At 38.6% G+C, this 13,489-nt stretch overlaps 1 protein-coding gene across 1 annotated transcript in view; it reads left to right on the top strand.

Moving 5' to 3' along the window:
- LOC122658557 (probable indole-3-acetic acid-amido synthetase GH3.1) overlaps nt 1-7,803 on the top strand; it is an 18,586-nt gene extending 10,783 nt beyond the window's left edge. The window contains exons 2-4 of the mRNA XM_043853568.1: nt 5,696-6,082; nt 6,200-6,301; nt 6,402-7,803. Of these exons, the coding sequence (XP_043709503.1) occupies nt 5,763-6,082; nt 6,200-6,301; nt 6,402-7,776 (1,797 nt within the window). The 5' untranslated portion in view covers nt 5,696-5,762 and the 3' untranslated portion in view covers nt 7,777-7,803. The remainder of the gene's footprint in view (nt 1-5,695; nt 6,083-6,199; nt 6,302-6,401) is intronic.
- Nucleotides 7,804-13,489: the final 5,686 nt, after the last annotated feature.

The following is a 13,489-nucleotide window of genomic DNA, read 5'->3' on the forward strand; positions in this document are numbered from 1 at the left end:
AGAGGCGGGTCCTTCGGATGGATTCATTTTAAGTACTGTTAAGTGTACGACTATTGTCTTCAATGTCTCCATTTCTTGATGCACGGATCCTTGTTTCCATGTCTATTACACACCAAAGCCTAAACATGAGAAAATGTTTTTGATTCTCTTGTGGTCTCTTCTTCTATAAATTTTAAATTTTTTTTTTGAGATTTATTGAGCCAAAATGAGGTCCAAAGAGCCGTAGGTGGACAGTGGACCACGTTTAATTTTATTCTAATTAATCCAAGTCAATTTTGGTGATTAGACATAAAAGAAAACTAACCTAGTCTAATGCTTGACAAATTCAAAGAGTTAATATCTTCATCTCCTTCATTTGGGTAGTCGTTGAGAAGTCATGGTCTTCAAAATTAGTTTCTATGGAAACCTAACCATTAGGTCCCAGAGCTGAAATTTAAATAAAAAAAATGAAAGAAGTGACTATATGGCCTTTCCTTTTTCAAGCCAATGTGTCCAACCTCCATTGGCTAAACTTAAACCAAAAATAAACTATTGAAAGGGATTTTTTTTAAAAAAAAAAGGGGGGGGGGGGGGGAAAGGACTATTAATCTTGAAGAATGATAATACAAAAAATCATGATGGCAAACAAGATCTTGGAGGTCTGTTCAAGCCATTTTATCACAATTTTATGGATTAGTTAATTGCTAGGGTTTCAAAATTCGGTGAATTGAATTGGGAATTTTCCCGTTCAGATTAGAATTAGCGGTCATCGGTTACTATTTTTGACTATTTGATACGATCGATTCCTAGATAAAAACACCATAATCATTGAAATATTTTTTAAATATGTCGATTCTAAGGTTTTCTCAAACTGATTCTGATTCAAATCAAAATCGACAATGAGAGTTTTCATCACCGATTATGTGTTTTTAAACCCTTTTCACTCCCTGTCTATGCACTCTTGGGTTAGAGAGGAATTTCTTAACAGTATTATTGCGTTGGACGAGTGTCTAAGAAAATGAAGGGCATTTCGGATCTTCAACAAATTAGAGAGAATAATAACAACTATAGATTTGCAGTGATCCCTTCACCATAGGTGAAAGAAAACTTTCCCTCAAAATTTATATCTTATTCAACATTGGAGACACGAATATGAAATGTGTTTGGGACTTCAGGTCAATTACAAGACATGAGACTTTAGTTATAATATTAGGGTATTAATTTTTTTCCCTTTGGTTGGGAGGGGGGGGGTGCTAGATAGTTATCTTGTAGGAGGAGGGCTTCCCATTGTGTTAGTGTGGTAAAAAATCTAATAGTCACACCAATGGCTATCTTGAAAAATATATCATTCATATGATACCTATATATTCAGAATATGAGAAAGAACATATTAAAAAATATATATGTATATGAGAAGGAAATTGCATTTTGGGAGTGTGGAGAAGTTTTTTCTTATCTTATATTAGGAAGTATTCTTCTTGAGTCGCAGCATTTGCATAAATTGGGAAAGGAGGATTTCTCACGTCGAAAAAAATCTCCCACTTTATACCAATCAATTTCTCACTTTACACTAATCACGGTTTGAAAAAAAAAATTATTTAGGGGAGAAGTCATTTGGTTCAAAAAAGAAAAAAATATATTCTGAATGCGAAAGGATATGATAAAGCATCCACACAATTGGCATGGGATTTTTTCCATATTATATATTAAATATTCTACTTATACAAAAGATTCCATATGTCGACATTGCAACTGCCATTTGGTAGAAGCTCAGCCTACCTATGTTACTAGTAGATCTCTATAGTGGTTTATTATGTTAAAATCATCCTATAACTTATCCAAAATTCTACCCCAGCAGCTCCTCAAAAGGAATCCATGATTGGTACAATTTGAGTCACTAAGTTTATTTTACTCATTAACAACATGTAGCATGACATCACAATCTTAGGAAATAATTAATAATAAAAGTTAAAATATAGACCATTGATGGCACCCTTATTGCTTGGTGCTGCTGCAGCTAGGCTCATGCCTAGGTAAGACTCATTGATATCTCTGTCCACAATAATATACCTATACCTACTGCTACTTGGTTATAAGATATATATATTTATATATATTAGTCTTCTCTCCAAATATATTTCAAATTTATACAATTACTGTTTTCTCTTTTCTCCACCCTTACATGTGGAGGGTGGAGGGTGGAGGGTGGAGGGTGGAGGGATGTATATATTGTCCCTATGTATTGGCATCTCTTACACCAAGTTAATAGGTAAACGAGAAGGAGTGTTGAATGATTCGTGTACATGGATCCATATGTTTAGAAGGAGACAACACGTATCTTTTAAATGAAAAGAATTGATTACTATGAGATTATTGACAAAGAAGATTCGTCTAAATCACTTCTTTTTTTATCGCATATTTTTTAAGTGATAAAAAAAAAAAAGATAAAAAAGAAAGAGTGTCAAAGAGGAGAGAAAGAGTGTGTGAGACAGCATTTACTATCAACAATTGTGAACATCATTTTCCCATTTCAGTATGACTCTTTCTATCTTATTTTCTCAAAGAGAGGGTTCTTTGATCAAGTAGTATAGTGGAGCATATTGGAGAATAGCAAGATCATTTCATGAGAGATAGATGCTAGTTTACCTTATCCGGCAGCTCAGAAAACCTTTTCCCTTTCTCAAATTACATAATACTAGAATGTGCCTAGTAGGAATGCTACATGACGTATCATATATATATATATTTTCTTACAAGGGTTTCATAAATAATCCACCTTTTCGAACCATGTTGATAGACACACATTTGTTTTCTCCATTTTGCTTTGAGTGGATAAATACCAAAAAATTTCAACTAAAGTAACCATAAAGTATAAAGTGATTCATAAAGCATACTATTGTAAGTATTACACCATATAATAAAGAAAAGTTGAAAAAAGTGCAATTGCTTTAAATGTATGTTAACTGGATTCGAATCTAATTGTTGAAATTGCATTTGCATGTAAGAATATGTATTTTGACCTTTTGATTTAAATTTTTTTTTTTTTCATTTTAATGATATTAGTACTCTCTTCATAAACTAGTAGTAAAAAAAAAATTTTACCTAAAAAAGTTAATAAAAAATATTGCAATATTTTTTTGGGTAGAACAATGGTTTTGTATTTCTAAATTACAACACAACCAAATGGGTAGAATACTTGGGATTTCAAATTGATAAAGCTAATACTAATGGTGCCTTTACAACCCAATAAGGCAATAATCCAGCTTAAAGAGAAATATGATAAACAACATTCTGTGGGTGATAAATTATGATATTTAATTTCTATTATTATACGCAAACTAGAAGTGAGAATTTTTTGAAATGTTCATGTACTTTCTAGTGTTGAATATAATGCATAACTACAAAGTTAAATATGTTAAAAAATTTTAAAAATGAAGAATTGAATTTTTTTCCAAATAAAACACACCTAAAATGATTTTTAGTATGTATAGGTTTGTACACTAAATATGGGTGGAGTCTGATTCACCTACACGGATGCGTACATTTCATGTACTATTAGGTGATGATATTTGTACCACCTGCTGCAATTAAGACTGCATGGAAGAGTACTTATGCAAGACCAAAAAAAATATGTCATCACCTAACTTTTTTTTCTTTTTTGGGGTGCCAAATGGGCTCACCACTATGATGGGCGTCTAGTGGGCCCGAGGGGTAGGGGTAGCTAGCTAGTGGTGCATGGCAAGCAGCAGTGTACTTGAGAGGATTTGATCAAGTGACAAAACCTCGAGCATCCCTTCAACCAGGCAATGCCAAACCGCTAGGCCAAAACTTTGAATTATGAGAGTGACTTACTGATCATTGGACTATTAAATTTCTTTAAGGGCGCAGGTGATCCAGTCTAATATTGGTGTAGTGCGTAGTTCTTGTTGTAGCAGCTTCCTCATATGTGATTGTCATTAGCTGCCAAAATAATTAAAAAGATGTAGAAAACTTTAGCTTGGAGGTGTGTCTTTATTCATGTGGGAGTTAAATTTTTCTTTGCTTCTTGTTAATGATTTGTTAATGCAAAAATAGGTGCTATCAACTGATTTGAAACAAAAAAATTGAAAGTATTAGTGTCACAAATTTGTGTAATAATAAAAAAAGTAGAACTCGGATAAGAATTAGAGTGATGTTAATTAGACTGGATGGTTGCACAGGTAATGGTACCATTCATATGGGATCCGCTTGGTCAGTAAGGAGAGAGAGAAAAAAAAAAAAAAAAAAAAAAAAACACTATTGATTGTGTGAGAAACTTGTTTCCTTTAAAAATAATAAACAATTTTTTATATGAAAGATGTTTGTATTTACTAGATAATAATTTTTTGGGAAGTGGTTTTGTGTATGAGAGTGAGAGTGTGGCTTATGCCAGCACTCCAATGTGTCTATTTCTCTCCTACTAAAAATAAGAGGATATAAGTGTCTTTTCATATGCTAACACTATCATGTGTCTATATCATTCTCTTTCATCCCTATAAAATGATATCACCCTTTTTTCGGAGGAGAAAGAGAAATAAGGAGCATTGGCGTAAGCCACGCTCTCGAATAGAGAACACTTTCCTTGAAGAAAAATGGAAAAAGGTTCGATGAACCAATATGGTAGGGTTTGCTAACACCTCCATGTCTATCTCTATGCCCTTCACGTAAAATGATCCCGCTACCCTCCTATTTATGATGACATTTTGTGTCTGACTCCCCTCCTATGATTTGCTCCACCTTTCTCCCTCCTATCAACCTCAAATAAAGATAAAATGATCACCCTATCCTTGCCCAAACACCCAGACAAGTGGGTTCCACGCTTGTTTGTGTCTGGTAGGACCGTAGGAGGGATGGAGGCGGGGTGTGCTCTCTATCCAAGAACCCTCTCCCAAAGAAGAGGGAACTCTTAAACCTATACAACCCGGGTCGAGCTGGCCGTAAGTACGGTTCCATAATCTTCGTTCTCCATTAAAATGGAGTTGAAATCACTATAATATTTTATAATTTTTATTTGTCATTCTCTTTCAAATAAGTTTGTTTCATTGAGTTTTTTAATGAGTAACTTTATATAAATTTGTATTTAATTCTTTCCTAGAAAAGAATTTCAAATCTATTTATATTATTCTAATATTTGTTTAAAAAAATAATTGAATAATTTCCATTAGAAGGTGATAAGGCCTAAACACATAACCTCATAGCTTTCTATAGGCTATCTAAGTTTTTAGACCTTTCAAGGGGGAGAGGGTTTTGGTATCTGTCTTATGTGCCGAGTCAGCAAATCCTGCCTAGGACGCTAGGAGGCTATCGTTATCGGGGACCAACAACTGGACCAGTAAAAGCCGCGTGGCTTCACTGACGCGTAGACAAAGACAAACCTCCAACCTGGACCTTTCTTACGTGGAAGGCATTGGGTCCCACATGCCGTTTCACAGCTAGACAATGGTGATGCGTGGTGGGCCACCGTTGTCCCCTCTTCACCCTATGTGTCTGCTGTCAAAAAAGATATATTTTCCTCAGAGGTCAGACCTTCCTTTTGTCCTTCCATCTTGTGGGGCCTATTTTGACGTGTAAAGTGACGTGGCAATGAAGCACGAGAGCCACCACAGTGTGGGTTGTCCTCAAGCTCGCCTATAAATGTGGGTTTGCTTTGAGCGCTTCACTCACCATTACTTCACGGATTCTGCTTCCTCTTTTTCTGGTTCTTTCTCTCGTTTCTTCTCTTCTGTGCTTATCCATCTTTCTCACTAACTCTGTCTGCTTCAACAATGACGGTTTTCACTTTGCTTTCTACCCCACTTGGCACTGCGGCCTGCGAAAAGCATGCAAAGGCTCTTCAGTTCATTGAAGAGATGACGAAAAACGCAGACGCAGTTCAGGAGAAGGTTTTGGCTGAGATCTTGACCCGAAATGCCGAGACTGAGTACCTCCGTAGATATAAGCTTAATGGTGCGACCGATCGCGAGACCCTTAAATCGAAGGTACCTGTGATCACATACGAGGATCTTCAGCCTGAGATTCAACGCATTGCTAATGGCGATCGGTCCGCCATACTCTCCGGTCACCCCATCTCTGAATTCCTCACCAGGTTAGCATCGTGTCTCTCTCTCTCTCTTCTTCTCCCCCTTTTCCAACAATATGCTCTGGCAGCGAGAAATTTGGTGGTTTGCAGTTTTCGATGCTTAATTATTATTATTTTTTTCAGCTCTGGAACATCAGCAGGTGAGAGAAAGCTCATGCCAACAATTCGAGAAGAGCTGGATCGCCGTCAATTTCTGTACAATCTTCTCATGCCCGTGATGAATCTGTGAGTACTGTACTGTAATCCTTTTGGTTTTCTGCAATTTTCAGGTGATCGGTCGGAGCTTTTTGATTGATAAAGTTCGTCTTCTCATCTGTTATTGCAGTTACGTGCCAGGCCTGGACACGGGAAAGGGGCTCTACTTCTTGTTCGTGAAATCGGAGACGAAGACACCTGGGGGGCTACTGGCTCGCCCTGTGCTCACAAGCTACTACAAGAGCGATCACTTCAAGACGAGACCTTACGACCCTTACAATGTTTACACCAGCCCCAACGAAGCCATCCTCTGCTCTGATTCCTTCCAGAGCATGTATACTCAGATGCTATGTGGTCTCTACCAACAGAAGGAAGTCCTCCGTGTTGGCGCCGTCTTCGCCTCCGGCCTACTCAGAGCGATCCGATTCCTGCAACTCCACTGGCAGCAACTTGCACATGACATTGCCACCGGGACTGTAAATCCCAAAATCTCCGATCCGTCTATCCGTGAATGCATGTCGAGTCTCCTCAAGCCCAACCCTGAACTCGCTGAGTTCATCACCGGTGAATGCTCTGGGGAGAACTGGGAAGGAATCATAAGCAGAATCTGGCCAAACACCAAGTACCTCGACGTGATAGTCACCGGCGCCATGGCCCAATACATCCCAACCCTTAACTATTACAGCGGCGGCTTACCACTGGCATGCACCATGTACGCTTCTTCCGAGTGCTACTTCGGTCTTAACCTAAAACCAATGTGTAAACCCTCTGAGGTTTCCTACACGATCATGCCCAACATGGGCTACTTCGAGTTCCTCCCTCACGAATCCACATCTTCCGCACTGAGCCGTGACTCACCACCCCGATTGGTGGATCTCGTCGACGTTGAAGTTGGGAAGGAGTATGAACTGGTGATCAGTACGTACGCGGGGCTGTACCGGTACCGAGTCGGAGACATACTCCGGGTCACCGGGTTCTACAACTCGGCTCCACAGTTCCATTTCGTGAGGAGGAAGAACGTGTTGTTGAGTATTGACTCGGACAAGACCGACGAGGCGGAGTTGCAGAAAGCGGTGGAGAACGCGTCGGAGCTTCTGCGTGAGTACAACACGAGCGTAGTGGAGTACACGAGCTTTGCCGACACAAAGAGCATTCCGGGGCACTACGTGATATACTGGGAGTTGCTGGTGAAGGATCAGGGGAATGCGCCGAGGGAGGGGGTGATGGATCAGTGCTGCCTGGCCATGGAAGAATCGTTGAACTCGGTTTACAGACAGGGGAGAGTGGCGGACAACTCGATTGGACCTCTGGAGATAAGGGTTGTGAAAAATGGGACATTTGAGGAACTGATGGACTATGCCATCTCAAGGGGAGCTTCCATTAACCAATACAAGGTGCCGAGGTGCGTCAATTTCACACCCATCATGGAGCTTCTCGACTCAAGGGTCCTCTCTGCTCATTTTAGCCCTGCTTTCCCTCATTGGACCCCTGAACGACGACGGTGACAAGACACGAAATCAAATTGGAAAAAGGAATTCATTCAGAGAATTTTCTGAAACCCCTATCTTTTTTTTCCCATTTTTTTAAAGTTTAATTAATTTCTGCTAGAATTTTTCTTTGTTTGTTTGTTTCTCTCAGTTTGATGGGGTCTTTGGTCTTTAGCTTTTGAAAGTGTCTTTAGGTAGATGCCTGTCTAGATGCAGATAATCTGGTGTATGCGTAAGGAAAGTATGAAACTGTTGTAACGCATATGTCTGTTTGTAAAAAGAAAACAACTTTTTTTATTCGTACCTTTCTCTCCTCCATTAATCATCTTTTCTCTCTCTCTCTTCTATGCCTGTTCTCCTTCCAGGCTATACCATACCATACTCTTATGGTGATGGTGGCATGAGTTTGTAAATTAGAGGAAAGGAGTGAGGTAATGTGGTCCAGTACGTACTGAAGGCGTGGGTTATGTGAGTGGAGAGTAGTATATTCCAGAACATCAGAGTGAAACAAACGCATGGAGCATGCATGCATGGAAATGGAAGCAACGCAAAGTAAAGATTAAGACACACTCTCTCTCTTTGTTTGTGTGATCTTTCCACGTTTTTCTTCTTTTGTCTCGAATGAAACTTCCTGGAACGAACCGTTTGCTTCTTGGAAGGGCCCTCATGAGGTCTCCATTTAGAATATGTTAGGTCCTTCCATTTTTTTTTTAAAAAAATATATATTATACAAAATGCAAAATGCAAAACAAAATGGAAAAAACAAAAATAGAAAAGGAAAAATCTGTTTATAACCAAACCTGTCACAACAAACTTTTTTAACTTCTTTCTTTGCCCTTGTCACATCAATCACAACCTTTTTTTGTGAGGCCATTTTTGTAATTTTCTTGTTATTCTCCTACCCTTTTTCGTTGTTTTAGACAATCCTCCCATTCTATCAAAAAAAAAAAAAAAAAAAAAACCATCCTACCATTAGGATTAATTTTTGTCCTCTCAAGTGCAGCCCAATGCACCTTTCAAGTGCATCAAATGGTGCACCTCATTTTTGCACCTATAACCAATGCACAATTGAGGTGCATCGTCCGATGCACTGTATTTGAGAAGATAAAAATCCTACCTACCATTAGTGGATCGGGCTCCTCTCGCTAGTGCCTCACCAGTGCACATCCAATGGCTGAGTTGGATGGATGCGCACCGACACACATCCCAGCACGCATCTAGCCAGCCCAGCTATTGAATGCTCACTAGACACTCCTAGGTGATGGGCTCAAGAGGATCCCAAACCACCATGAGTTCTATTGCGGTCTCCTCCTCTCTGCACCTCTTTTTCCCCGTTGCCTTTCGAGATTGAATCATCTCCATGGAATTAGGGAGATAGTGAAGCATTCTTCATAAATTGAAAGGTTCAAAGATAACCGATTGCAATCGAAGAACTTGTTATTAAGGAATATACTGTATGTGTATTAGTCTACTATATATTTTATAGTACACTCTCTTGACCTATGTATAGGTCTTCTCTTGTCCAAATGCACAAGAATGGTAGGTGTAATACATGAATATTTCAAGTATGGTAGGTGGATATACAAGTATGTTAGGTGGATATATCTTAACACCAATGGACTACGACTAAACAATAACGTATACTGAAGCACAACATATGAAAAGGAAAGAGAGACAAAGAAATTATCTAAAAAAAAAAGATCGACAAAGAACTGCTAGTGTAACCTTTACCCTAAGTTTAAATAACCCTTTTATAGAGGCTTGATAAGCAGTTTGATCGACTATTGTAGACCGCTTTTGTGTTGGGTTGGGTTGAGTCAGGCTATTTAAAACCCCAGCCCAATCCTGTGTCCCCTTAGCTAAGGCCCAGACCTAACCCGACTCTGACTCAGGGCCTCAGGGCCTCAGGGTCAGGCCAAGCTGACCCTGATTGGTTTTTATCATGGGGTGGGGGAAGGGAGAGATGCATGGATTGGACTAAGTTTGACTAGGTCGGAGATAAAATTATCAACTTTACATAAAATAATATAATAAAATAGTGTATCACTTACTATCTTCATATATAATATATTATATAACAAAATATGTGCGCCATTTGAAAGTTTATAAGATATATAGTATAACTTAAAACAAGGTCATTCTGGGCCTGGTCAGACTCAACCCGAGGCCTCAACCCTAGTTCGATCCAGCCCTGACTCAAGGCCAGAAACTTCCAGCCCTAACCCGCCCTCAGGGTTAGGTATCTCAGCCCAGGCCCTGTTCAGGCTCTGGGCAGGTTCAAGTCGACAGGGCCACATTTGCACCCCTAATACGAATTATTAAAGGCAATTCCATTGACAGTTCATGTTTGGTTGAATTTTAGTAGGTTTGTTACAAGTGGTTTAAACTGCCTCTAATAGTTCAATAACACCTGTTTATTTACTATCTTTAAAACAAATATAATATTACTGAGAAAAAGAGCGTCACTCGATCACGCTAGACACGCTGCCCTTGCACTTTGACATATGGTTACGTGAAATGACCGTCACATCATCCCCTGGAACCTCAGAAATTACCAGGGGTGCAACAGTCATTTCGTATGCACTAATAATAAACTGTAACAAACTGAAATGATCTGATAAATTGCAACAAACTTTGATAACATATGAGTTAAGTTTGGTTTTGCTATCAAATTGGTGGGACTTTGGTTTTATTGTTCATGAGAAAAATTATTTTACCTCAACTTTACCTCAACATTTCATCTTAATAAAACCCTACAAATATATGGTCCCATCTTCCCAATAATCATACCTCACCTTCCTCTCTCAACAAAACTATAAAGTAATTTTCTCGCTTTAATTTATATATTTTACCATTTTCATAAAAAATAAAATAAAAATACTGAGCCCTTATATATTTGACCATTTTCAAAAAAAAAAAATTTAAAAATTAAAAAAAAAAAGAATAAAAAGTGATCCCCTAGTGGAGGAATATTCAAAGAGCCTTTGTCCACGTTTTAAAAAGACATTGGATTGGATACATTCTTTGTGTACTTTTCTGAAAATGAGTCAAAATCATTATAGACTTTAGAGCGCTTTCATGACATTGTCTATTTGTCTTGATGGATGAACCATGAATGGGAGACCATGTCATGTCAGGGAACCATAACTTCAGCTCACGCGTCCTACCACTCCTACACCTACAGTAAAATAGTAATACGCGGAATTCTTATATTAACATGTGCTTGCTTTGGGTAATGTTTTCCCGATATTTTTAAATTTTTTTTTTTTTTTAAAATTGACAAATAAACATTTACTGAAGTACACAAGATATGGGACGATCGGGGGCTGTGCCATGAGTAACGTGTAAGTTTAAATCATTGGATTCGAATCTTTTATTTTAGGCTATTTCAAAGGGTTTTCATGTGCAATTGGAGTCTTATAACCAGAGCATCATTATTCGCACTTAACCTCTGTCCTATTTTAGAAGATATTATTTAACTTTCCTCTTGGTTGAAAACATGTAATTTTCATTTTATTCTAAAAGAAATAAACAGCTTGGTTGACTGGCAAAAAAGACCTTATCGGTAATTAAGCACCAATACACCAAATGTGGGTCCATGATTTAATGAGTTCCATTAAAGTGAACAGTGTGGCACAAAGAGTTGGAAACCAAAACTGTTTTGGACCAAACACTTCATTTAATGATGCATGAAAAGCAGTTTTAAATATGTGATATATCAAATCATATGATAGCTATAAAGGAAAGGATTGGGGGTGATGTTGTCAAGTCATTGTGAGACACATCACATGATGGGGTCTTATAATTAAGCACCAATACACCAAATGTGGAAGTGCATAACAAATGAAATCCATACCAAAGCAACTGATGAACCCATTTATAGACATGCATATTATAAGGAATATTAACTTAAGAGATGGTTGGCTAAATATCTCCATATCTTTCACATGTTTTGTGATTTGTAGAAAAGGGAATATACAACATTTAATGGGCCATTTGTTTTTGAAGAGGAACTAGTTAAGGCAAAAGTTTAATTCTCTCTAGCTTTATTATTATCTTCTTTTGGGTTTGAACACGTTTAACCATTCAAAACAACGTGAAAGATGATTGATGGTCACGGAATAAAAGGAGATTGGTCGGAAACACATCATTTCATCCATAATTTCGTATTATCTTACCTAACTTTCAACATTTAACAACAGAGGAAGAAGAAGATGAAGAAGAGGAGGGCCAGGGATAGGCCCATTCATCCAATAGCAATTTTTATCATATGGGCCTAAAACTAAGTTTATGGGCTCAAGTCTACAAAACAACAGTAAACAGTGTTATATATATATTCCATGGACCTGATTGTGAATCTAGGACCAGTGCTGTTAAATTAGGGATGGGCCAATTAATAGGCCTTGCATAAACCTAGGTTCAAACTCATAGCCGGTCTTCGGTTAACACCGGCTACCCGGCTGTCAATCAAGAATGAGGTCATCCATCTCCAACTCAGCCTCAGGTTTAGCCGCCTCAGCCAACATTGAAACCAGCTCTTTCAGTCGGATCTGGCTCCTCTTCAGGGAGTGCATCGGGATGCATGGAGGCACACATCCCAGCGTGGGCTCAGTCAGCCCAGCCGTTGGATGCTTATTGGGCATTCCCTGAGCGATGCGGATCGTTGGAGAGGAGCCCAACGCCTTTCAGTCCCAATTGATTGGCAATGATAATTGAACCTAGATCACCTAGCCATACATGTACGCTTCACATATAGTTAGATGATGACAATGCATTCCTTTGCTTTCATAAATACCCTTCAATGCACAAGTGTACACATATGGACATATACCCCTCCATGTATAAGCATACATGTATGGGTAGGTAATCCAAACTCGTGACAATCAATTTAGGAAAAAAGAACTTTGTCCAAGAGTGTGCCATGCACCCAGACACAGAGGGTAAGGTGGGGGGAGGGGCAAATGACCGCCCCACCCCATGAAAGATGGAAATGCAGCCTAGACAGATGCTTCCACACGCTCCCATTGGCCCTGTGCTGGCACAAGGCCACGCTCCCGAGAACACATTCCCATCAATTTATTATTAGGCTTTCTAACGGCATCAACAACGAATAAAGGAGTTATAATTATATATATATATATATTTTTTGGTAAGAGTTATAATTATATATCAATCAAACTAAAACATCCAATGTTTCTCATGCTGGGTTTTATTTTTTAAAATCCAACTCTAAAAATTCTAGGATCCGACTCCTCTACTTCCGTCTACTCGGTACTGCCGTGCGCCCCCACACACAAGTGCAGCGGAAAGTACTGCCTTACCCCAGCTCTAGTAAGGTGTTCGGGCAGGGATAAAGCAGTACATTCCACCTTGCTTGTGTGTGGGGCACACACAGTACTAGGCAGGCGGAAGTAGAGGAGTTGAATTGAAAATTCTAGCAGTTGGAGACATATAGAAGGTAAATGGGAAATAACCCTTATTAATTACTGTTTTATTAAAAAAGGGACCTCAGCAGTGCAACATCTCTGAATATTCAGATTTCAGAAGAGAACCACTTCTTCAATTCAACTCATTTTCATGCTTTGTAGCGAGAAAGGAACATGTGTTGGAGGTGATCGAGCTAATTCTTCTGTATCTTTTCAATAGAAAATCCAAAATAAATTCTCTATCAGTTATGCATTCTTGGTTACATAGAAGCCAAATTGATAGTAGGTAAGTCATACAGGAAATA

This window comes from Telopea speciosissima, chromosome 4, assembly GCF_018873765.1.
Source record: "Telopea speciosissima isolate NSW1024214 ecotype Mountain lineage chromosome 4, Tspe_v1, whole genome shotgun sequence".
NCBI classification, from domain to species: domain Eukaryota; kingdom Viridiplantae; phylum Streptophyta; class Magnoliopsida; order Proteales; family Proteaceae; genus Telopea; species Telopea speciosissima.